Source organism: Vombatus ursinus, unplaced genomic scaffold, assembly GCF_900497805.2.
Source record: "Vombatus ursinus unplaced genomic scaffold, bare-nosed wombat genome assembly UNPS02014794.1, whole genome shotgun sequence".
In the NCBI taxonomy this organism is placed as follows: domain Eukaryota; kingdom Metazoa; phylum Chordata; class Mammalia; order Diprotodontia; family Vombatidae; genus Vombatus; species Vombatus ursinus.
The window spans coordinates 18,674,815-18,700,073 of NW_020954572.1; the positions used below are offsets into that span (position 1 = coordinate 18,674,815).

General features: G+C 41.2%; 2 protein-coding genes across 5 annotated transcripts in view; one reads left to right on the top strand and one right to left on the bottom strand.

Moving 5' to 3' along the window:
* EPB42 (erythrocyte membrane protein band 4.2) overlaps nucleotides 1–14,475 on the top strand; it is a 34,979-nt gene extending 20,504 nt beyond the window's left edge. For 3 of the 4 annotated variants that reach the window (XM_027870041.1, XM_027870042.1, XM_027870039.1), the window contains 7 exons: nucleotides 3,931–4,069; nucleotides 4,941–5,050; nucleotides 5,502–5,744; nucleotides 8,066–8,362; nucleotides 8,706–8,866; nucleotides 9,911–10,044; nucleotides 13,961–14,475. In XM_027870041.1, the coding sequence (XP_027725842.1) occupies nucleotides 3,931–4,069; nucleotides 4,941–5,050; nucleotides 5,502–5,744; nucleotides 8,066–8,362; nucleotides 8,706–8,866; nucleotides 9,911–10,044; nucleotides 13,961–14,123 (1,247 nt within the window). In that variant the 3' untranslated portion in view covers nucleotides 14,124–14,475. The remainder of the gene's footprint in view (nucleotides 1–3,930; nucleotides 4,070–4,940; nucleotides 5,051–5,501; nucleotides 5,745–8,065; nucleotides 8,363–8,705; nucleotides 8,867–9,910; nucleotides 10,045–13,960) is intronic. The other variant, XM_027870040.1, reaches the window with a different exon arrangement.
* Nucleotides 14,476–15,472: 997 nt separating this feature from the next.
* Nucleotides 15,473–25,180, bottom strand: CCNDBP1 (cyclin D1 binding protein 1). The gene is made up of 11 exons (XM_027870113.1): nucleotides 25,020–25,180; nucleotides 24,866–24,925; nucleotides 24,534–24,613; nucleotides 23,142–23,223; nucleotides 22,748–22,844; nucleotides 22,508–22,581; nucleotides 20,737–20,813; nucleotides 19,846–20,099; nucleotides 18,382–18,442; nucleotides 17,458–17,504; nucleotides 15,473–17,217 (listed from the first exon to the last, which is right to left on the bottom strand). The coding sequence occupies exons 1-11, from the start codon at nucleotides 25,114–25,116 to the stop codon at nucleotides 17,109–17,111; spliced, it is 1,038 nt and encodes a 345-aa protein (XP_027725914.1). The 5' UTR covers nucleotides 25,117–25,180; the 3' UTR covers nucleotides 15,473–17,108.
* Between the last annotated feature and the right edge of the window lie 79 nt (nucleotides 25,181–25,259).

The window sequence follows — 25,259 nt, forward strand, 5'->3', positions numbered from 1 at the left end:
CAAATATCATCTTTCCCTACATATTTCCCTTAATAAGTCTCTTATGATTTCTCTTACCTCTTCATGTTTCACTTGAGTCTTGTATTTGAAAGTCAAATTTTCTATTCAGCTCTGGTCTTTTCATCAAGAATGCTTGAAATTCCCCTATTTCATTGAATGACCATTTTTTCCTCTGAAGAATTAAATTCAATTTTGCTGGGTAGGTGATTCTTGGTTGTAATCCTATCTCCTTTGCCCTCTGGAATATTATATTCCATGCCCGGCGGTCCCTTAATGTAGAAGCTGTTAAATCTTGTGTTATCCTGATTGTGTTTCCACAATATTTGAATTGTTTCTTTCTGGCTGCTGGTAATATTTTCTTCTTGACCTGGGAACTCTGGAATTTGGCTACAATATTCCTAGGAGTTTTCCTTTGGAGATCTCTTTCAGGAGGTGATCAGTGGATTCTTTTAATTTCTATTTTGTCCTCTGTTCTAAAATATCAGGGCAGTTTTCCTTGATAATTTCTTGAAAGATGATGTCTAGGCTCTTTTTTTTGATCATGGCTTTCAGATAGACCAATAATTTTTAAATTCTCTCTCCTGGATCTATTTTCCAGGTCAGTTGTTTTTCTAATGAGATATTTCATATTGTTTTCTAATTTTTCATTCTGTTGGATTTGTTTTACAGTGTCTTGATTTCTCACAAAGTCACTAGCTTCCAATTGCTCCATTCTAATTTTGAAGGAAGTATTTTCTTCAGTAAGCTTTTGGACTTCCTTTACCATTTTGTCAATTGTGCTTTTTAGGGCATTCTTCTCCTCATTGGCTTTTTGGACCTCTTTTGCCATTTGGGTTAGGCTATTTTTTAAGGTGTTATTTTCTCCAGTATTTTTTTGAGTCTCCTTTAGCAAGCTGTTGACTTGTTTTTCATGATTTTCTTGCATCACTCTCAGTTTTTCCTTTACTTCTCTTACTTGCTTCTCAAAATCCTTTTTGAGCTCTTCCATGGCCTGGAACCAATTCATATTTTTCTTGGAGGCTTTGGATGTAGGAGCTTTGACTTTATTGTCTTCTTCTGGTTGTATGTTTTGATCTTCTTTGTCACCAAAATAAGATTCTATGGTCTGACTCTTTTTGCGCTGCTTGCTCATGATCTCAGCCAATTACTTGTTATAAACTCTTTGTTAAGGTAGGGGTCTGCTTCCAGTGTGGAGAATGTATTGTCCTTAGCTTTTTGGGGGGGGTGTGCAGCTGTTTTCAGAGATACTTCTAGGGACCTGCAAATTTTCAGTTTTTCCAAGGTGCTATGATCAAGGGCGAGGTGTTTACTCCTTTCCTGGCCTGTGCCCTAGTCTATGAGTGACCACAAGCACTCTTTTCTGTCTTGGAACTGTGAGTAGGAATTCCTCTCCACCGCCACTACAAGCTCCACCATGCCAGAGCTCCTCCTTGCCCCAGGACCACCACGCAGAACTGTGACCCTGATCCAAGCACAGGCAAAGCAAGAGAATCCTGCACCAGCAGAGAGATTCCTGCAATCCCCCTCTGATCAGCCACTCAATTTCCCCTCAGTCTGTGGGCCAAAAGCTCCAGAAGCAGCCGCCGCCCTGGGGCTGAGCTTGGGGACTAGGGCTAGGACCAAGAGCTTCTCTCTCTCACTGCAAACACAGACTTTTCCCACTGACCTTTTAAGTTGTCTTTGGTGTTCGTGGGTTGAGAAGTCTGGAAACCTCCACAGCTGACCGTGATTCAGTCCTCTGAGGCCTGCTCCAGGGTTGCTGTGGCCTGCCTTGCCTATGTGCCCATGCCAAACTGCGCTCCTCTCACTGCTTGGCGCGATATACCTTTCCCATCAACCATCCAGGCTGTCTTGGGCTGTAAATTTGTTTCACTCTGTCTTTTTGTGGGTTCTGGTACTTTAGAATTTGTTTAGAGCCATTTTTTTATTGGTATTTGGAGGGGTTTGGGAGGGCTCAAGCAAGTCACTGCTTTTCCTCTGCTATCTTGGCTCTGCCCCCTCTTCACTGCTTTTCTATGCTTTGAAAGGAATACTCTCCCCTTCTCCTCAGAATATTGTATCTTCCTCCAAACACAGATGCAACATTAACTTAACCCTACCCTGCCTCAAGGCTCATTCTATTTCAGCATTTCCTAACACTCTACATATGTAGATGTGGGATACACATATATAGGCATACATATTAATGTATACATCTATATCTATATTATATTATAATGTCTCTCCATGTGCTCTATATTAATTATTTTTACATTTGTTTATATTTTTATTTGAAAGCCTTTTTTAAACATTTATTTTTTGTTGTTACATTTTGAATTCCAAGTCAACACAAGCCAAGATTATACACACACATACACACACACACACAAGTAAAACACACATATATATACATGTATGTATGTGTATATATTATATATGTGTGTGTATACATATATTTATATATATACATATATATATATATATATACATGTATGTATGTATAGTGCCATACAATATGTACTTCCATCTATCAGTTCTTTGTCTGGTGGTGGGATAGCATTTTCCTTCACAAGTCCTTTGTAATTGATTTGAATGTTCACATTACTCAGAATAAGGGCAGCTAGGTAGTTCAGTGAATAGAGTGCTGGGCCTGGAGTCCAAAAGACTCATCTTCCTAAGTTCAAATCCAGCCTCAGCCATCTACTAGCTGTGTGACCCTAGGCAAGTCACTTAACCCTGTTTGCCTCAGTTTCCTCATCTGCAAAATGAGCTAGAGAAGGAAATGGCCAACCACTCCATATCTTGCCAAGAAAAACCCCAAATGAGGTCACAAAGAGTCAGACATGACTGAAATGATTGGACAACAACAAATTACTCAGAATAGCTTAGTCATTTACAATTTTACTTTTCAAACAATATTGCTGTTACTGTATACAATATTGTCTTGGTTCTGCTTGTTTCACTTTGAATTATTTCATATGAGTCTTTTCTAAAACCAACCTGCTCATCATTTCTTACAGCACAATAGTATTCTATCACAGCCATATCCCACAACTTGTTTAGTCATTCCCCAGCTGACAGGCATCCCCTCAATTTCCAGTTCTTTGCCACCACAAAGAGAGATGCTATAAACATTTTAGAACATATAGATTCTTTTCCTTTTTCCTTGATCACCTTGGGAAATAGACCTAATAGTGGCATTGCTAAGTCAAAGGGTATACACAGTTTTGTAACCCTCTCAGTATAATTCCATATTTCTTTCTTTTTTTGTGTTTTTTTATAGTTTTTTAAATTTTTAGAATTAATTTATTTTGATTTATCAACAATCACTTCCATAAACTTTTGAGTTTTAAATTTTTCTCCCCCCCTCTTCCCTCCCCAAGATAGCACACAATCTGATATAAACTATACATATGCATTCCTATTAAACATATTTTCACATTAGTGATGTTGTAAGGAAGAATTAGAACCAATAGGAGGAACCACAGAAAAGAGAAAACAAAACACAACAGAGGAAAAAAATAGCAAATAGTATGTTTTGATCTGCATTCAAACTCTGTAGTTCTGTCTTTGGATGTGGATAGCATTTTCCATCATGAGACCTTTGGAGATGTCTTAGATCCTTGCATTGCTGAGAAGGGCTAAGTCTATCAACGTTAATCATTGTACAATATGGCTGTTACTGTGTACAACATTCTCCTGGTTCTGCTCACTTCACTCAGCATCCATAATACCATATTTCAAAACCTTTATATGTTTTTTTTTAAGTGTTGCTTCTGTTCAATTAGAGTATGAATTCCTCAAACTCTATCTAGGGACTCTATCTTTTTCTTCCCTTGTCATCTCCATACCACTTACTATAGTGCTATGTACAGATGTAGAATGTTATAAATATTCTTCACCATCCCACCAGGGGCCCAGACTTACCCACTATCCCCTTCTCCCATACAGTGCTGAGGTCCCTAGGTATTCCTGCCCGAGTTATCACAATCTTTGACTCAGCCCAAGACACAAAAGGAGACTTGACTGTGAATGAATATTATGATGAGGATGGACTTCAGACTGGAGAGAACCAAGGAAGCCGAATCTGGTAAGGAAACCCCAGAGGGTAAAAGGGTAGGGTGTGGGATAGAGGCTGAATTAAGCCAAAGGGGTACATACAATGAAGCAGGCAATCCAGAGCCACCTGTCTCATCTCTTCCCACCATCATTGCCATGATAAGGTAGGAAACTAAGGTAAACAGTTAAGTGACTCAAGGGGTAGAGGCAAAAGAGGCAGCAACTACCCATAAGCCTTATTCCTAGTCAGTCAATAAGCATTTACCAAGTGCTTACTATGGAGCAGGGACTGTGCTAACTGCTGGGAATACAAAGAAGGGCAAAAACAAGACGCCTAGAAACAACCCATCTCCAGCCTCCTTACTGGATTTGTGCAGCACTTCTGATACATCCCATTCCTTCTTTAATAAAGGTCTATTTTGATGCCTCTCCATGGTATAAAGGAAATCCTGGGTTCTCAAAGCCTAGGGCGTAGAGACCAAAAGCTCCGATAGGACCTATGAAACTACAAAAGCCTTGTGTTTATTATTCAGAGACCAGCCTAAGTTCAGAAAGGGTCATCTCCAGAAAGTTGGCCACCAGGTGCTGACTCTTTTTGACCACAGAAACAAGAAGAAGAAGAACAAGAAGAACAAGAAGAAGAAGAAAAAGAAGAAAAACAAGAAGAAGAAGAGAACAAGAAGAAGAAGACAATGATGATGGAGGAAAATACAATGATGATGATGATGAGGAGGAGGAGGAGGAGGAATCTCCTAAGGTTTAGCAGGGCTTGGATCTGCATTGGTGGATAGAATACCCTCACTGAAAAACATCAGGGTTTCCTTAAATATTGAGGCCTCCTATTTCTAGAGTCTCATTAGTGCTCCTTTCCCACTTCAGTTTTTCCCTTTTGTTACTCACAGCATCTTCCAAGTCTCAACCGAATGTTGGATGGCAAGACCTGATCTGCCCCCAGGTTATGGAGGATGGCAGATTGTGGACTCAAGCCTTCAGAAAGAAGGTAGAGCTGATGGTAAGAATGGAAAGCCAGTAAAGGATCTGGAAAGACAGAGGGAGAAAGACATGGTAAAATTAGCTGTGAAGTCTTTACATTTATACTTCTCCATGGTTTCTTGTGCCACCATCTTGAGAATACCTACAACCTACTGCGTAGCACATCACCTCTTGATCAAAGCAAAAAGGCTGATGTTTCTTGTTAGCTCTACCACCAAAGGGTTATAATGCCCTTAGAACTTCCCTAAGAACCCCAGTTTCAGAAACTCTATCCCCACTTCTCACCCTGATCCCGGGAGAGTAAGAACGATGGCCAGAAACTAAGGAAGGAGGGAGGGGAAGGAGGATTGAAAGGCATAGGGTGTGGGGAAAGTCAAGGAGACTTCTCTTGCTTTGGGGCAGCTCCTCCTCTCCTTCAGGGGTGACCAGAAGTTTTCTCTAGTCTAACCTGACCGGTTTCTCTCTTTCAGTCTTGGTGACCTGTGATCTAGTTCCAGTTAGGGCAATCAAGGAAGGGGCTCTGGAGCTGAGCCCTGTGGTGCCAGCCCTTTTTGCCTCACTCAATGCTTCCTGTGCAGTCTGGATGAAGGGCAGGAATGGGACGGTGGTTCGAGCTGATGCCAGCCCCAAGTACGTGGGCAACAACATCAGCACCAAGGGGGTTGGAGGGGATCGTTGTGAAGACATCACCCAAAACTACAAATGCCATGAAGGTACGAAGCCCGGCAGGGCAGCACCATGACTCTCCTGACACCCAACACAGTGCTTGAGGGGAAATGGTTAGAGGAAATCTTTATAGGGAATAATAATAACAATAACAATAATAATTACATAGTGCTTTAAGGTTTGCAAAGCACTTTACATATATCGTCTCATTTAATCTGATCAGATAAGAATAGGATGAAAGGCAGTTATAAACTAAATGACTAGTGCAGTGGAGCAGTGGATAGACAGCTGGGCCTGGAGTCAGGAAGACCTAAGTTCAAATCCAGCCTCAGAGACTTCCTAGCCGTGTGACCCTGGGCAAGTCACTTAACTCTGTTTGCCTCAAATTCCTCAACTGTAAAATAAGCTGGAAAAGGAAATAGCAAACCACTCTAGTATCTCTGCCAAGAAAACCCTAAATGGGGTCAAATAAAAAGTCGGATATGACTGAAACAACTGAACAATGACAATAAAAGTGGAGATGGTTTTTGGAAGCAATGAAACCACAACTTTCTCTCTTGTCCTGAGAAACATGCTTTAAATATGAATACCTAACTCCATAGTATATCCAGAGGTCAATTCTTTGTTCCTTTCCAGTGATGGTAGTAATAATAATAATAATAATAATGATAATATTTTATTCAATTCAATCATCACCTAATTCATTGTTTCTTCAACTAATAGTACTACCTGACTTTTGTATAGATTTTTGTAGTTTTCAGAATGCTTTCACATTTGGCCCTCACAGCAACCATATATGTAAGGACTTTTGTTGGCAGAATCAACCAATCAATCAACCAATCAGCAGAAATTTATTAAGTGCCCACGATGTGCCAGGCAGTGTGCTAAGTACTAGAGGTACAAAGAAGAAAATTAAATAACCCTACCTTCAGGAAGTTTACATTCTATTGGAGGAAACAGCACACACAGAGAGACACACATATATATGTATATGTGTATTACATGTTTATGCACATACATATCTGCACATACATCAAGGAAAGGTAACATTCTCATTTTTACAGATGAGAAGATTGAGATGTAAAGATTTGCCTAAGATCATAGAGCTAGTAAGTGACAGAGGGGACTGGAATATGGCCTTCATTCCTAGTTCAATGTTCATAGATTCCATAGGATCATAGAAACTAGAGCTGGAAGGGACCTCAAAGTTTCCAAATTGTAAAGCAATTAAATTCAATGAGCATTTATTAAGCGCCTACTGAATGTAGGGCACTGTATTAGATGTTAGGGGAAAATAAAAGTTTCCACATCTGATAAGGAAACTGAAATGATTTGCCCGTAATCACGTGGTGAACTCTTATACTAGGCACCTTCATGGTAACCATGTTGGTGTCCTATGAAGGTGTGCCGAATCCTAGAGAACACTCTATGGAAAAACTAGGAACCATGGGTAGAAACTATAGGGAGGTAGATTTCAGCCCAACACAAGAAAAAGCTTCCTAATAATTCTAGCTATCCCAATGTAGAATCAAATCATAGCCTTGCTACAAGAAATGGCATCTGGCCCTTTCAGGGAAAAACAGAATGAGCAGAGAGCGCCACAGAGTAAGCTGAGTGACAATTTTACTGTAATGGTTAGATAGGAGACCCTGTGTACAAACAGGAGTTTTTCCTTCTGTATTCAAGAGATATTTATTCTCTCTCAAAAAGCAGAGAATTGTCACTTTGAGAAGTCTTCAAGCAAAGGCTTTAAGTAGATGACCACTTGTTGGAAACGTAAGGGGAATCATCATTCAGGTTTGGGCTAGATGACCTCTGATATTTCCTTCAAACGGGCAATTTTGTGATATTTGTGGTATTAAAAAGGCCGCTCATTGACTTAGAAAGCTACGCTCTAAATCCTCAATGTAGCTTCTCTTTATTATATCAAACACTAGTACCCTGAAGAGCTTTTGTAACCCTGGAGTTTGAGCAGATTTAAAACCACAATACATCTTAATTCAGATCTTTTACTTAAGATCAACCACATCTCTATCTGGAGTCATAAAGGACCTTTGAGAACATCTAATCCAGTGGTTCTTAACCTGGGGTCCATGAACTTCCAAGAACTGCATTAGCAGATTTGTAAGGGTCCACAAACTTGGAAGGAAAAAAATATTTTGACAATTGCATTTCAATATAATTGCTTTTTTTTTGTAATCCTGTGTGTTTCATTTTATGCATCTAAAAACATTATTCTGAGAACTGGCCCATAGCCTTCACCAGGCTGCCAAAGGTCAGCTATGGCACACACACACAAAAGATTAAGAGCCCTTGATCTAACCTCTAAAGGTTGAGAGGTGAGTTTTCTATATCTTTCATCCTTCAGGATCTCCACAAAAAAGAGAACTATTGGAGAAAGTCTGGAAAGAGAGAGCTGAAGCTGGGAAGATCAATGGGCTCTCCCTCAGCCCAGAGACATCGGGTCCTCTGTACATGCTCTTGGATTCATCCAGCTGCCTGCCTTTGGATGGCAATTTTGAGTTAGCTGTGAAATTCTTTAACTACACTAGTGAGGAGAGGGCTGTGGAGTTGGTGATAGGGATCCAGGCCATGGACTACAACGGAGTCACCAAGGCTCAGCTCTATAAAAAGAAGTTATCACTTACAATTCAAGAGAATGAAGGTAAAATCCATTTCCATACCACCCAAGCACAGAGCCCTCTGTCTTCCCTTGCAAAAGGAGAAATAGCCTCAAAGAAAGTTTTGGCAGGTCAATGAGACCTAGTTCAAGTTGCCCTTTTCTTCACCTGTTTAGCAGATTTCTTCCATAAAGTAAACTTAAGCATGCCTTCAGTTTCCCCCAAAGGATCACCACATTCAGTCCTACTCAAGCTATGGAAGCCCACTTCAATGATTTTGTTAGGGTAACGGCAGTTTAACCATCCTGTGACTGTGTGTCTTGTTTTAAAGGGTCTTCTCCAACCTCTCACTCTCTTCCCTTGATCTCTACTCCTCTTGTGTTTCAGTTAGAACCATCAGTACCAGCTTGTCCTCTTCCCAGTTCATGCAAAGCCCTCCGGAGAACAGCATCCTGAGATTGACAGCTGTGGCAACCCACACAGATCCTGAGATTAGCTACTTTGCTCAACAGGACATTGCCATCTGTAAACCACAGCTCACCATTGAGGTTAGGGGTTGCTCCTTACCCGAATTATTGACCTGAATTACTTTCCTGAATTATTCTCTCCCATCAGATCATAGCCTTGCTTCAAGAAATGGCATCTGGCCCTTTCAGGGAAAAGCAGAATGAGCAGAGAGCGCCACAGAGTAAGCTGAGTGACAATTTTACTGTAATGGTTAGGTAGGAGACCCTGTGTACAAGCAGGAGGTTTTCCTTCTGTATTCAAGAGATATTTATTCTGTCTCCCAGAGAGCCTTCCATCTTACCATGTAAAACCTAAACTTCTATCTTCCTCAATTGTGAAGATTTTCTTTTTGTTTTTTTCTTTACTTTTTCAATTTTATTTTATTTTCAGGTCCAAATTCTCTCCCTCCTTCTTCTCCCTCCCCTAGCCATAGAGAAAGGAAGAAAACCAAAGCCAATTACAAATATGTGCAGTCACGCAAAATAAATTCCCTCATTACTTAGGAAGAAAGGAAGGAAGGAACAAAGGGAATGGAGGGAGGGAAAGAGAGAGAAAGAAAGAAAAAAGAAAGGAAGAGAAAGACAGGAAAGAAGGGAGGAAGAAAGGAAGGGGAGAAAAGAGAAAGGAAGGAAGAGAGGGAGGGAGGAAGGAAGGGGGAGGAAGGGAAGGAGAGAAAGAAAGAAAGAAAAAGAAAGGAAGGAGGAAGGAAAGAAGGGAATAAGCTTCAATCTGCATTGTCCATTGGTTTTCTGTCTGGAGGTGAATAGCAGGGTGGGGAGGAAGCATGTTTCATCATGACTGAAGGTTTTCTTCAATTACAGACAACAGATGCTGGCCTTGTGCTGATTTCTTTTCTCTTTGTGTAGCCTGTGGCCTTGAGCTAAGGCTGGTATTAGGGTTCAGATTGTGACCATGGCTGAAGCCAGGAGGGTATGTGGAGGCTGGGAGTATTGTGTTGATGTAGGGAAGGAGTAACTTTCATTCCCTCTAGTTCTTTACTTATAGTCACTGCCATGATAAACATGTCCTTGGTACATTCCAAGCCAGCCCTTTGTAGGTATGATGGGTTCCATTTCTCCCCACAGGTGCCAGAGATGGTAAGCCTGCATGAACCAGTCACAGCCTCCATCTATGTTCAGAATAAGTTGGATTCTCCCATGGAAGATTGTGTGATCACAGCATTTGGAAGAGGACTCATTTACAGAGAAAGGTGCTATAGGTAAAAGGCTGCTAACAGAATGACAGGCCCTTTCTTCTTGCTAGTCAGAAACAATCAAATCAGATTTAGGGCTGGTGACCAATAGTTACGACTCATGAGAACATAGCCCAAATGTCTTCAGTTATTTATTTGTTCATTCATTTGTTTGTTCATTCATTTGTTTATCTATTTGCTTTTTTGTATGTTTAAAGGTTGCATCTCCCTATCTCACCCAAGTTGGAAGTGCAAGGGCTATACCACTGATCCGACATGGGAATTTTGACCTACTCCATTTCAACCCGAGGCAGATTCACCTCTCCTTAGGCAACCCACACACTTCTGGGGGATTACCATATTAATGCTGAACTTAGTGCAGACACCAAATTGGTATACCCTACTGCAGCTCAGAAATCTGGAGCTCCAGAGATCTCCAGTCTTAACCTTCTCAGTAGCTGGGATCATAGGCCCATATCAACATGCTGGGCCTTTCACTTACTCTTCTATTGGAAAGTAAACTTGACGTTCAAAGTCACAGATATGATCTACCACATCTCCAGGGATTGAGAATGGATATACTTTGGACTTAGATGAGGCAATCTTGACAGCACCCTGACTCTGCCATCTTTCCCATTGCAGGAGAGTTATCCAGGGCATGGTGTGGTGAGGGAGTTGGGGCCAGTGCTTTGACATCCAAATTGTTCCCAGTTGTAAGAATCACAAAGAATCACAGGATATCATTGCTCTATGAGAACAGAATTTTGGTGTCAGCAAGTGAACATGACATTGTAGAATTTTTTAAACTAAAATTGCAAGACCTAAGATAGGGGTACTGGACAGAGAGTTGGCCTCGGTGTCAGAAGGACCTGGGTTTAAAACCTGACCTCTGATGTAAACCGACCATGTGACAGTGGTCAAAGCACTTAACCATTCAATGCCCCAAGCAACTCTAAATTTCAGAGGTATTGATTTCTGTCAGTAGAGAGAGTTTTCTGCTAAGAAAATGAAATCATAGATCTGAACCAAAACCAAATAACAAATAAGGAAATGAAATCATAGATCTGAACCCAAAACAAATAATAACCTCTATAGATCATTTTAAGGCTAGGTAAGGCGATTTACGTTTCTGTCTCATTTGAGCCTTCCCACCACTCCCTGTAGAGGTCTTAAGCCATAGTGAATAGACAGATAGCCTTAGAGCCAGGATTGGTTTGTTGTTTGTTTGTCCTTTGTTCTCGAAGAGGACCATGACAGCAGGGTGATGCCATGACATGCAAGTGAATTGGATTTAAGTGAGGCAGGGCTGTGCAAAGTCACCAGCCTCACTTTCTCCTCCAGAATTATCTGGGTCCAGTGGCAAGATTTACATCAGGATGACTGGAGATGGCCCTGTTAGTCAGGAAGATCTGGGTTCAATGACTATCTCTGACATACTTGGCATGTCACTTAACCCCTCAGTGTCCTAGTCTAGGCAACTCTCTATAAGTTGTAGAGAAGCTGGCACCCTACAGAAATAGAGTTTTCTCATCCAAGAATTCCTTATATCAACAGAATCATAATTCTAGTCAATCTCCCTATCCCATAACAACCCTATGAGGTAGGAGTTATTAATTATACCCATTTTGTTGTTGAAGAAACTAAGGCTCATATAAATTAAGTAACTTGCTCAGGGTCAAAAAGATGATGTATCAAAAGATAGTACTTGAACTTACATCTTCTTGACCCAATTCTAGCCTTTCATCCATCATAGCATGCTCCTTACAACCACCTAATGTCTCTGAAGCCAGGGTCAGGCTGATATAAAGCCATGGCCTCAACATCTAACACCCACCTAGCCCTTGTCTCATCTATGAAGAAGGCTAGGACTGGTACTAAGAAGCAGCTAGGTGGTGCCATAGCACCCAGAGTGCCAGGCCTGGAGTCAGGAGGACATCTTCCCGAGTTCAAATGTGGCCTTAGAATACTTACTAGCTGTGTGACCTTGGGCAAGTCACATAAAACTGTTTGCCTCAGTTTCCTCATCTGCCAAATGAGCTGGAGAAGGAAATGGCAAACCACTCCATATCTTTGCCAAGAAAACCCCAAATGGGATCATGAACAGTCAGACATGACTGAAACAACCCAACAACAGGGTGCTGAAGGTTCCCTTTTTAGAGAATGCAAACATTCAAAATGGTTTTTCATGACCTCCCAGGTCACTTATTTTTTGGATATCCCTCATAGGAAAACTGCAGATCCCAGGACATAGGCATTGCAAAAGGAGGAGGCATTTCCAACTCAAATATCCTGAGGTCACAGTGCCTGAGCATACTCCCTAAACATAGCAATTATAGGCAAATTTAAGATTACAAGTTACAGATAAAGTACCAACTTTTATTGAGAGAGGAAGTTTCTCATCCCTAAGTTTCCTGCCCCAATGAAATCACAGTACCAATCCCTGTCTCTATCCCATAACAACCTTATGAGGTAGGAGCTATTATTTATATTCATTTTTCTTTCTTTTTTTTTTAAATTTTGAGGCAGTTAGGGTTAAGTGACTTGCTTAGGGTCACACTGCTAGTAAGTGTCTGAGGCCAAATTTGAATTCAGATCCTCCTTACTCCAGGGATGGTGCTCTACCCACTGTGCCACTTAGTCATCCCTATACTTATTTTTCAAATGAAAAAAGTGAGGAGAAATTAGGTGACTTGCCACAGGTCACACAACCAGGTAGGGTGACATGATGAATAGGAGACTGGGCTTGGAGTCAGGAAGACCTGAGTTTGAATCCTGTCTCCTATGCTTGCTGGCTATGTGATCCTGTACAAGTCTCTTAACCGCTCTGAGCTTCAGTTTCCTCCTCAAAAAAAAATGGGGGTGATAACAGCCCCTCCCTTCACAGGGTTGTTGTAAGGATCAAAAAATGTAATATATGTAAAAGCATTTTAGCAACCTTAAGGAGTTATAGAAATGCTAGTTATTGTTATTTTAATCTGCAGCTGCTGGTGGAGGAGTCTCACCACTCTAGAACCACAATGAGGTGTAGTACAAGAGAGCTTAAGTAGGGATCAGTGGCTTAGATGACTATGTCCTTCTCTTCTGGTTCTGTGGCCCAGGAAGGCTCCAGTATACCAATAACACAAGTCATCTTATCTCCCGTACAATCAACTCTGGCCTTAGTGGTAAGAAATTAGGTATCATATAATTTCACTGCTGAGTCTAGTCTGAATCTCACAAGAGCTGGAAGGGACCCCAGAAGCCATTGAGCCCTACCTCTTTATTTTAAAGATGAGGAAGCTGAGGCCCGAACAGATTGTGATTAGTCCACAGGCACGTGCCCCTGACAGAACAGAAATAAGAACTCTGAGATCTTAGGAGGCTGCTAGCCCAGAGCTCCTGCCACTGTATCATCCATCCATCCATCTATCTATAAACATGTGTGTACATATACATAGGCATATTACATACACACATATTACACATACACATATTATATATGTACATACAAATACACATATACATACATATATATGTGCGTGTGTGTATATATATATACACATGGCGAGGGGGAGAGAGTGAGAGAGAGAGAGAGAGAGAGAGAGAGAGAGAGAGAGAGAGATCCCCCCAGGTTAGATTAACCAACAAGAAGGACTAAGGAAGGTGAATGGGAACAAGCATTTATTAAGCACCTATTATGTGACAGAAACTCTGCTAAGCATTACAAATATCTCATCTGAGCCTCATAACCCTGAGAGGTAGGTGCTATTATTATCCCCATTTTGCAGGTGAGGAAACTGAGGCAGATGGAAATTAAGTGACTTGCCTAGAGCTAGAAAGTGTCTGAGGTTGGATTTGAACTCAGGTCTTCCTGACTCCTAAGTTTTTCCACAGCTCCTAAGAAAAACAGAACTAAAACATAGCAACCTACTTTTTGCTTATTTGTTGTTGTTGTAAATTTCAGATTAGGTTCCGTCCGGCCTGGAAATTCCCTCTACTGCCAGATCCAGTTCACTCCAACCCATGTAGGGCTCCAAAGACTCACCGTGGAAGTGGATTGCAACATGTTCCAGAACCTAATAGGCTACAAGAATATTAATGTGGTGATGCCTCTATCCCCAGCTTAGGCTGGCCAGATGCACCTTCCCACCTGTAGCTCTGTCTCTGGTTGTGAAATGACACACCCACAAACACAAGAAAGGCACACACCTTGCAAAACTGAAGTGTAACATACCAGATTCTCTAATGTGCTAACGTCATTTCAGGGTGGGAAGGAAGGTGCTTGTCTCGGCTCAAATCATTTCTAAGCCTCTAGTATGAATACAATAGACCCAAAAGGTATGAATAAGTAGGAAGGGGACTCCTACCACGCTGGACTATGACAGCCTTGGAAATTCGGTGTCTTACTATATAAGGATGATACCTTTTTTTTTTAAACACGATGCTTTACAGCTTTCAGAATGAATAATAAAAAAACAATGACAGCTAGCATTTATATTGCACCTTGTTGTATGCCAGGTTGTGCCTACTGTGTGCCAGGCACTGTGCTAAACATTTTATTAATATCATCTCATTTATCTTCACAACTCTGACAGGAGAGGAGAGAGGAGGGGAGGGGAGGGGAGGAGAAAGGAGGGGAGAAGAGGGGATTGGAGAAGAGATTTAATTCTGTCAATTTTACACATTTGGCAAAACAAATACACCTCTGGGAATATTTTAAACTTCTTCCCCAAAATGAGATTTGGCGACAATTTAACCATGTGTCAATGTCGTCCCTTACCAGTACCATAAACAATAGATATAAATTGTACACAATGTAATATAATAGATAACATTTATACTGCCCTATTTTAAAAGTGCTTTATACACACTATCTTATTTGTGCCTAGCAAGAAGTCTATGAAGTGGTTGGTGCTTTTATCTTCATTTTACAGATGAGGAAACAAGCTCAGGGACATCGACTTCCCAGGGTCAGATTGGGTCCCACAGCTGAAGTCTGGCATATAGAACTAAGAGAAGTAGAAATCACCAAATACATAGTAAATGGACCATATAAAGCCATAAAGGACGTGGTTCCTTACCTTAGTTCAGCATTCTGACACTGTATCTTTATTTCCTTTCTGAACTTTTATCCTTTTTGTTCATACTTCATTTTCAAAGACGACCACACTTACCTAAAGACAGCTAGGTGATGCAGTGGAGAGTGCTGGGCCTGGAGTCAAGACCCAAGTTCAAATCTGGCCTCAGACACTTACTAGCTGTGACCCTAGGCAAGTCACATAACCCAGCTTGCCTCAGTTTCCTCATCTGTAAAAAGGCGTTAGAGAAGAAAATAGCAAACCACTCAAGTATCTCTACCAAGAAAAGTCCAAATGAGGTCACTAAGAGTTGGACATGACTAAAACAACTGAACAACCCTTACCTAAACTTAAGACTACTAAATTGCCTTGTGTATTTTTAAAAATAAAACAAGAAATTGTACACAAACATTGAGCTTTAATAACTTAAAACAACAAGACTTTTGGGACATCCTGTGTATAATGCACACCTGTCAATGTTTCTTATTTAAACAGCTCCCTGGGTTTCGGTTAACAAGTTAAAATAGCAGAAATTGGTTTACAGGATGAAAGAGACTAGGGGTGGGGCTGTGAGGAGAGCCTTTCCAACACATGAAAAAATGCTACTGAAATATCATTCAATATTTACATCATTCTAAGAAAATTCAATATTATGAAGATGAAAACGTACATACAGAGGCTTCCGTGGCCCTCCACTGCATTCCAAAGCACTTCATTTATAAATATTCAGCTTACACTCTTATGGAGCGCATATACTATTAGAGTAGTTTGTAGAACTAATAGTTTACAATTCTGCTTTCAAGTTCACAAAGTGCATTGTATACATTCTTTCACTCTGTTCATACAAGCCCTGCAAGGCAGGCAGTGCCAATTATAGTCACCCCCATTTTTTAAGGCAACTGGCTCAGATTGGGTCGAGTGACTCACTTTTGGTCTCAGGGACATAAAGGGATACAGACAAAAGCACTTCATGAAATCTCTGTTCAACAAAGAATCTCGAGCTCCGGCCAGCTGTCAACTTTGACACAGCAAAGTTCCATTTTAACAGAGGAACCTTAACCATCCCTTGTTATGTGAAGTTCTGCCCAGAAGCTTCGCAGTAGGGAGAAGTCCACTGGTTCTCTACAAGGGTGGCCAGGAGAGCACAAGCTCTAACAGAGAGGTCCTATACAAAGCAGGAAAGGCTTCATGTCCTGGCTCAGGAAATGACTCTGGGTCTGAAATCCAAAGTCCAGCTGTGCCAAGTTTAGAAAACTAAAACAGGTCACCATGTGCATTTTTTTTCTTTTCTTTTTTGGGGGTAGGGAAGAGGGAGTAGGGAAGGAAGGTGTGGTGGTAGGTACAGTACAGTAACTTCTGAAACCATCTATATCAAAGCACAGAAGGGTCACCACCCGCATTAGCAAATGAAGTATACACATATGAAGTCCTAGTTATAGTGCAGTGCTAGTCATAGTGAACAGTGGCTCTGCTTTTACTGATAATAAAACCAAAGCAAGTGAGCTCAATGCAACAAAGCAATCGCAGTGATTTGGGTAAAGATGCCAGGAGCACACTCTGATTTTATATGTGGCAAGATGTGGAGGACAAACATGAACTCCTTGGAAGCGGAGACTGCTTTTATATTTTCGTATCTGTATCCTCAGCACCTAGAACAGTGCTGGGCCCACAGCAGGCACTTAATACTCAATGACTAATAGACTCATAGAAGAATTGCCATTACAGACCTGGCATCATCTCCAGAAAAAAAAAAAGATATTTTATTGTAAATAAAGAATATACAGGACAAAGCTCTCCAGGAATCTGAGTAACATAAACAGAAGGTCATATAATCATCTTTTGCTTCTGCCCATAAAAAGCATCGAGCTCACATGGTTTGCACACATTTAAGAGTCTTGGGTAGCTGACGGCCTTTGGACACAGTCTTCTTAAGTGCAATCTACAGCTCTCCTGACCCAGGAAGCTTACTGGCTCCATCCTAACAGTTGACATCAGAGCCTGGCTACGGCACCAGGAGAGGAAGAGGAAGAAGGCTCAAAGTTCACCCTGGGTAAGGTTTTTGATTTTGTTCATGTTGTGATCAATGGCACTTGACAGAAACTGGATCCGGTTTTCTTCTTCATGGGGACACACATGACTTGCCCTGAAAAGTGTGGGGGGACAAAGAAATTGAATTCTTGATAGTTTCAAGGGACAGCCCATCCTCAAATAACCTTTCGTAAAACACTTCCTGGGGAAGCAGAGAATCAAAGAGACTCACAATTGGACAGTTTTCATGTGCAGTCCACATCTACCATTATCTGCCCACAGAAATTAAAGATATGATGTCTGAAAGAGGATAACTCCTGCATATTCTAAAAGGATCTGGGAACTTCAGACTTACTTTGTGATTTCAAGAACCTTTTTCAACACAGATGCAAGTTTCGCAGCCTATAAATTAAAAGCAGAGAAATAATTCCTTCGGTCAGTAGAAAAGGAAAGCAGAGCGAAGGGAGAGATACAGCAGTAAGCCAAGTCACAAAGGGTCCGTCCTGCCTCATCTCAAGTCCCCCATTCTAGACAGCCTGGAATACACACACAGCTGTCAGGTGAGGTGACTGGTATTCCCTCTCACTTTTCCATCAATGCACAGAATTTTTTCAATCAATGCACATACCAACATCAAAGTAACATGACATAAACCTGTATAACAAATTCTGTACATTTTAAAGTTACCAAAGATTTAGAAGTATATTAAGGGGTAAGTAAGAAAGTACAAAGATCTTTAAAATTAAATGAAATTTTAAAAATAATTCAGCACTTGCAATTTTTTATTTGGCTAGACAAATAAGTATTCTGAAGAGAAATAAAGTATTTTTTCTAGCTCTATCAAATAATTTTTTGGTAGTTTGATTGGTGGCACTGAATAAGTAAATCAGTTTAGGCACAATTGTCATTTTTATTATATTGGCTTGGCCTACCCACAAGCAATTGATATTTTTTCAGTTGTTTAGATCTGACTTTATTTACGTGAAGTGTTTTGTAATTGTGTTCATATAATTCCTGGTTTGTCGGCAGGGAGACCCCTAAATCTTTTATATTATTTACAGTTGGTCAATGGTCAAGCTGGGTTTATGAAAAAAAAACTTGCATTCAATTAGTTTACATAATTTTCTTTTTAATTTTCAAATTGTAAGTCTATGGGGGAAGGAGCTACTGGTATCTGCTATAGTCATTAACACATACACTGCCCCTTTGAGAAACCCTGCAGGGAACTAGAACGCATGTTGGCCAAGTCTGTAGTTGCTCATCCAGAATAAATACTTACATTTAGTCGCACAGCCATCCGATTCAAAGGTGGATACATGCTCAGAGCCAACTCATCCACACTAGAAGTACAAAGCAAGAAGAGTCACTAACAGCAAAACTGAAGACACAGGCCCAAGTGGACACTGGTGAACATAAGCATTTACAGTAAAGAATAAATCAGGCTTAGCCATTTAGGCTTTTTTTCCTAAATCTCCTGCCTCTGTTCCCTAAAAATACAAGGCTCCAGGCATGAGAATCCCGACAGAGCTCCTAGTAAGATGCAATTAAACTCAACAAATATATATTTTATACATATAGTATGTGCCAGCAATTTATTTGTGCAGCTGTAAAAATTCCATTTACATTTCAGAGTTAAAGTGTTTGATCCACTACAGTAATGGGAGGGTGACACCCCAAGCGGAGGCCAGGGTGCTAATGTTTCCACAAATTGAGCTGCATTCATTTATTCATTCATTCAATAAATATCTATTACAGCCAGGTAGAGAAGATGGGTAAAGACCAATGATCCGTAACTTCAACAGTATGGGGCAAATGGTGGCAGAAGGGGAGCTGTCCAAAACGCACAGACATTAAGTGACTTGCAGAGGGCCACAAAACTAATACGTGTCAGAGAAGAGCTATAGATTCAGTTCTTCACGATTCCATCATGAAGCATTCTAACCATTAAGCCACAATGCCTATTGGGGAGATCAGGACATACAAATAACTACAATATAATCTAAAATATGAAAGAGGAAAGGGAGAGTTAAACTTAGTGCTAAAGCAACATTTCTCAAATCAGTTTAGCATTGGGAGACTCTTTGTTTCCTTAAGTTATTGCCAGGTGATAAGAAGTACTTATGTAATATGCTGAAAAAACATTGTAGATGTTGCAGTATGATGAAGATATCATTGTATTAACGGAATTTATAAATGCTGGTTCTAGGAGGCAGAATACCCTCAGGTTAAAAAGGGGTTGGAGAAATTCTGAGCAAAAGACAGGGAAACTGAGCCTATTTTGAAACACTGTCATATGTAATAAGTGTTTTTCTGATATATACAAAAACTATCAAGAGGGAAAACTATCAAGATTTCCTCACAGCATATAGAATCACATCACATGGAATGGCAAGGTTCCTTCGAAGTTTTAGGAAATGCTGTATTATGGGAGTTCAGAGGAGGGAAAGGATTTGTTTTGGCAAAAAGAGGGAAGAAGAGACGCAGAGAAAGTTTCATGGAAGAATAAAAATATGAGTAGGCCAAGAAGACAGAACCTGGGGGGTGGGGAAGTATTCTACGGAACGGGAACAGCATAAACAAAAGCAAAGGGATAAAGTATAGAGCAAGTTTGGAGACCAGCAAATAGCTGAATTTAGCTGGAGTGTAGTTTGTGTTAGGAAGACTGTGGGGGGGGGGGGGAAGGGAGGGTACAGAGGGGATAAAGAAAGCTGAAAAGGTCAAATATCTCCAGCTAAAGACTTACCTAGGGCTGATCTCATTGGAAATGTCTACAATGTCATCTAGCTGAGCAACCTGATCCGAGACAACTGCCTTCCCATGGGTTTCCACTGATGACCTGACTTTCTTGAGGCAAGCTTTAGAGGCTTTCATCAGTCCTGTACAAGGGGCTAAGAGCTGCTGGTCCTCTTCTGACCAATATGTGTCCCTATTACCCCGAGATCCCAATTCATCATCTTCTAAGATGTCACTGTAAGGGTCTTCACTGTCCCCCTGTGCCTAGAAGACAGTATATTAAATTTGGACACTCAACTATATTAAATTTTCAGGGGAAAAGGCATCTGATTCTCTTTGGTTCAGGCCCACCCACTGAGAGCCAAGCTCAGCTTCTACTTATTATCAAAACAAACCAAAAAAACCCCAAACTCTCAAACTGCTGACTACTTTGGTAAGACTTACAAATTTAAGCAATTATGCTATTGTTAGAGTCACACAGTAAGTTTTAATAAATGGAATAGAAGAAAAAGTACTAGATCCAATTCCTGGCTCTATTATTCACTAGCTAGATGACTCTAGGCACATCACTTAATCTGAGCCACAGTTTCTTGATCTGTGAAATGGGTATGGTTATACTATCTACCTTTTTAAAAAAGTATTGTGAGGATCAAACGAGATAATGAACATCAAGTACTATACCGTTATTGGGCTGTTTTTATAATTAGCGATAAGGGAATCAGGTCACCAATTAAGCACAGAGTGAAACACAGGCTAACATGCGCAACAGAGTGAAAACAGGATTAAGATGAATTCCGTTAATGTTTAGGAAACAGCCTCCCTTTAAAGTTACTTGATTTCCAGTCATCTATTAACTAAGAGGTTATATTCCAATGACTTGGCAGGAGCTGGATCCTCTTACCTGCTCCATTTCCTCAAGTGCATCCTTCACTACTCGAAGATACGAAGCCAGCATTAAAAGGGCTGCTGCTTTGTTATCTATAAGCAGAGTAAGAGAAACCCAAATTAAAGGAACAACCCAACAAACTCTCCACCATCTTACTAAGGAGAACCAATGACAACTTCTCCACCTGTAGCAGCGCTAAGGAGAGGACAAATGTTTCCGTGTCATTAATTTTGTCAATGATAACACCATTCACCCAGGGTTCCATGTTTGAAAGCTTAGTGCTATCTTTGACTCTCCCTTCCCTCTCTCGATTATCAGGTACCAAGTAACATGGATTTTACCTTAGTATACATTTCACATCTTTCCTTTAATCTCTATCCCTACCTTAATCACTCTAGTTGTCCAGTCGTCCAACTCTGTTCTGTCCAACTCTTTGTATCTTGGCAAAGATACAGGAGTGGTTTGTATTTCCTTCTCCAGTGGATTAAGGCAAACACAGGTTAAGTGATTTGCCTAAGGTCACACAGCTAGTTAAGTGTCTCAAGCTGGATCTGAACTCAGATCTTCTTGACTCCAGGCCCAGTGCTCTATCTAGTGAGTCACCCAGCTAATCACTCTAGTACAGGCCCTTATTACTATCTGCTTGGACTGAAATAGTCTAATAATAGCTCTTCCTCCTCTATTTTATCCTTCATACTGCTGCTAGCATAATCTTTCTTATGCTTAAATCTGGTCATGTCATTTTCTGCTCAAAAATCTTCAGTGGCTCACTAATAAATACTGGATAAATGTCAAATTCTTTGATCTGGCATTTAAAGACTTCTACCATTTGGTGCCACCCTCCTTTTCCAATTTTCTTCTATAGTACTCATCTGCACTTATTCTCTACTCCAGCCAAATTGAACTACTCACTGTCTGTCCCCTTTCATACCCCATGCTTTCCTGTTTCTCTTCTTTTTCTCTCATTGTTCAATTATGCTGGGAATGCCCTCCCTGCCCTCCTTTGCTTATAAATTCCTGTCCATTCTTTAAAGCACAACTCAAATGCCATATTCTCTGGGAAGTTTTCCCCAATCTCCCAGCCCCCTTCACTTTGTTTGTACCTCTTATGTGCTTGTCATATTACTTTGTGTTAGGTATATGAAGATGTTATATGTATATCTCATAGTTCTCCTACTTAACTATAAATTCAATAGGTATAAGAACCCTGACTTATGTAATCTTTATATTTCCCCCAGCACTGAGCAGAGGGGCTTTGTACACAGGAGGCATTTAACAAAAGATTTCTGAGTTTGAATGTAAAACTCTTTCCAACTGATATACCCCTTTTCCAGTATCAGAATAAAGTAAGTCCTTAATCATCCCAAGAAAAACTGAAGTGCTTAAATCATGGCCTATTTAGAAATCACTTACTTTAGCCAAGAATGTCCTGTCAGAAACACCTGGTTCTATCTAATGACTATTTTGGCAGTGTTCCTGACACTGTCTATGAGTAAAACTAAGTATATGTACCCCCAAAGACTCAGTAAGTATTAAAATTCCCTAATGGAATTTGAATAGAAGGGTGAGGGTACTTTGGGGCAATGAGATAATTGAGAAGATAGTAACACCAAATTTCCTTTTTCTAACTTTTAGCAGTGATGGCTTATTCTTTAAAAATCTGTTGCTTGTTAAATTTGCATTACATTAGGAACACTACAAAATTGGAAGTGATATGTGAAAATTATCAACTGTCTCTCATCCAGCTGAATACAATCAACACCACACCTCCCACTACTTCACTCACCTTTTGGTAGATGAGACACCTGGTCACACGTTTCCCAGATACTGCCAGTTGATCTGAGATACTCTTGTGTTATGCTAAAGAGCGAAAACAATGAGGGTATCAACAACTCAAATCCCTATCTTCTAAAAAGGATCCTTCCTGCCTGTCCCATCCTGATGCCCAAAAGGAGACTCACAGGGTTTTTCTTCCTCCCCAGGCACTATGAGTCCCACCAAGTGACAACCAGAACCAGGTCATTACCATTGAGGTCGAGCTCTAACAATCACCTCCGCAAGCTGGGCCATTCCCTCCACTACATCCACAACAGTATCTCGAACCATTTTTCGTAATGTGATACCTGCAACCAAAGCCAAGCTTTAAGCATTCTAGAGGTCTTTCAGGGAGAAATCATTTTCTTCTACCTGAGTCTATATACTAAAAGGTAGTAGAGAGTACCTATGCTTCACATATGACCTGCCTTGTCCTTCCTACTGCTCATCAATCCCCATTAATTTGGTGTTTTCTCTGACTAGAGAGGTGGTAGTGTTCTCTGCCCGAAAGAGATCTGGCACAAGAATCTTGCTAGAGCTTTCACTCACTCATTTAAAAATTATATCTTGAATACTTGAGTACCTGAGTGTGTAAAGCAGGTTACCTTGGTCTTTGGGAAGCCAGTAGTATGCGGAAACCTCTGCCAACACAGCATTCTGGATACTTTCACAGAGTTTCCTACAGTCCTACAAAAAACATAGTTCCATTCCAAAATGAAGAAGAAATTAGAGTGACATGATGAAAAGCAACTGCCCGAGAGAAGAGCAGAGGTTCACATCAACTTCATCATTATCTATCAAGCATTTACTCATCACCCACTATACACTATCTAGGGTTTGGATACTGGACACCAATATACCCCAATCAACAAAATATCTATTGTATGGAAGAGAAACAGTTAACACTCTATTCCAGGATGCTGGTGACCTACTCTGCATCTCACACACCAAAATTCTGAATGGCACATTTTTGGAGAATCCCAACTTAACCCTGAAGGTAACTACAATGGATCTAATACTCCTCCTGTCTATTTTCCCTCAGTGAGCCTTTAGTGATCTTAATTAATCTTAAGCTCTTAATTCTATACTGCACAAACTTAATTCAGTACTATTATTCTTTCACTTTAGCACTCAGTCCATATTAAGTAATAAAATAATCAGACTAAAACACTTAATTCTTTCTCCCCTCCCCCAAGTACTTAACATGTTGTGATTTCAAGAACAGGATTATCAAGTTTTTTGTAAGTTCCTACAAGTAAAGCAATTAAAGTTAAAGACGTTCCAGACTTCTGGAAGTTTATATATCAAAACAAATTATGATCAGAGTACAGGTGCATGCACACACCCCCACACATATATACTGTAAACTATATGTAGATGTAGCATTAGAACAGGCTATAAACAAAATCCTACTTTTAATTTCCGCCTTAAAGAAAAACACTGTAATGAAAATCTACATTCATTTATACACATGGATTATATATCTATACATATATAGATATATCGATCTATATAAAACCTTATATTGTTTCTTCGTGATGTCCCTAGGATTTTACCAGGACACCATAAAGAATTTTTAAAAGAATAGGAAATTTTTTTGGGGAAAAAAACTACTACTACCACCTTGTATTTGTAGTCTGCTTTTTATCCAAAACACTCAAGTACTTTCATATGCACCATCTCAACTTACTGCTGGCATGAAAAGTACATATAGACAAGTTCATCACTGCAAGTGAGGTGAAAACGGGGAGAGGAAATAAATCGTATTTTGACGTTTGTATATGTAGATTTACTTTTATATGGAAATGAAAAGGAGGGCAAAGGCAGTGAAACTTGTGGATAACCTTACCCCAGAATTTGGTACTCGGCTCTGTAAAAACCTTGAGATTCTGCTGTCTTTGGTTTTAGAGAAAAGAACTGAAAGAAGGGACTGGACGCCAAAGGGAGAAAAGCGGTGCCTGACTGGGCAGCCCCAGAACAACCCAACGCAAACCCACCTCTGGGGAAGGCAGGGGAGGTCTTGCGAAGGCCAGGCTCAGCTTCGTGGCTTCCTGGGACACCGCCTGGGCCCCCTGCCCTAGGGGAAGGAAAGGGTCGATGGGGTGGGGGCAGCGCGGGCAAGGCGGCAGCTGGCGCGGATAAGGCTGCAGATGTTGGGGCTGTGCTGCGGTCGATAACTGCACAGGCACCCCACCCTCCTTCCCTGTCCGGGCACGTTTCTCATCCCTCGGACACCCCCACCCCCACCCCCACCCCCAGCAGACGCTCCACCCCTAGGACACCTGGGGACTCCGTGTCCCCCCTCCCGCCGGAGGTGAGACTCACTCACCGAGCTTGTCCCAAAATCTGTGCGCATCGAACACCTCCGTGGTCTCCCGGGCCTCGCCATCTGCGGGGGTACGAGGCGGGCCGTCAGAGAGGAAGGGAAAGAAGGGGCCCCAGCGCCGGCTCCCTCCCGCCGCCGCCCCGGCCCGGGTCCTCACCCCGCACCCGCGGCAGCAAGGAGCGCAGCACCCCGATGAGGCTCCGCAGCTGCGCCACGGGCTCCTCCGGGCTGGGTCCCGCCGCCCCGAGATCCATCGCGTCGACCCCCAACAAACGAGCGGCCACTCGGCCAGCGCTCCACTAGAACGCCTTCAACTTCCGGAAGGGAAGCGCCGGACCCCGACTTCCGGCGTCCTCTGACCGCTTCCGGCAATAGACGGAGGAGCCAGCGCGACGAG

Coding starts and splice junctions, on each gene's coding strand:
- CCNDBP1 (XM_027870113.1), bottom strand. CDS start 25,116: ATGGATCTCGGGGCGGCGGGACCCAGCCCGGAGGAGCCCGTGGCGCAG. Junction 22,845..23,141: donor CTGGCTTCCCAAAGACCAAG/GTAACCTGCTTT, acceptor CTTTGGTTGCAG/GTATCACATTACGAAAAATG. Junction 17,218..17,457: donor AAGGTTCTTGAAATCACAAA/GTAAGTCTGAAG, acceptor CACACTTTTCAG/GGCAAGTCATGTGTGTCCCC.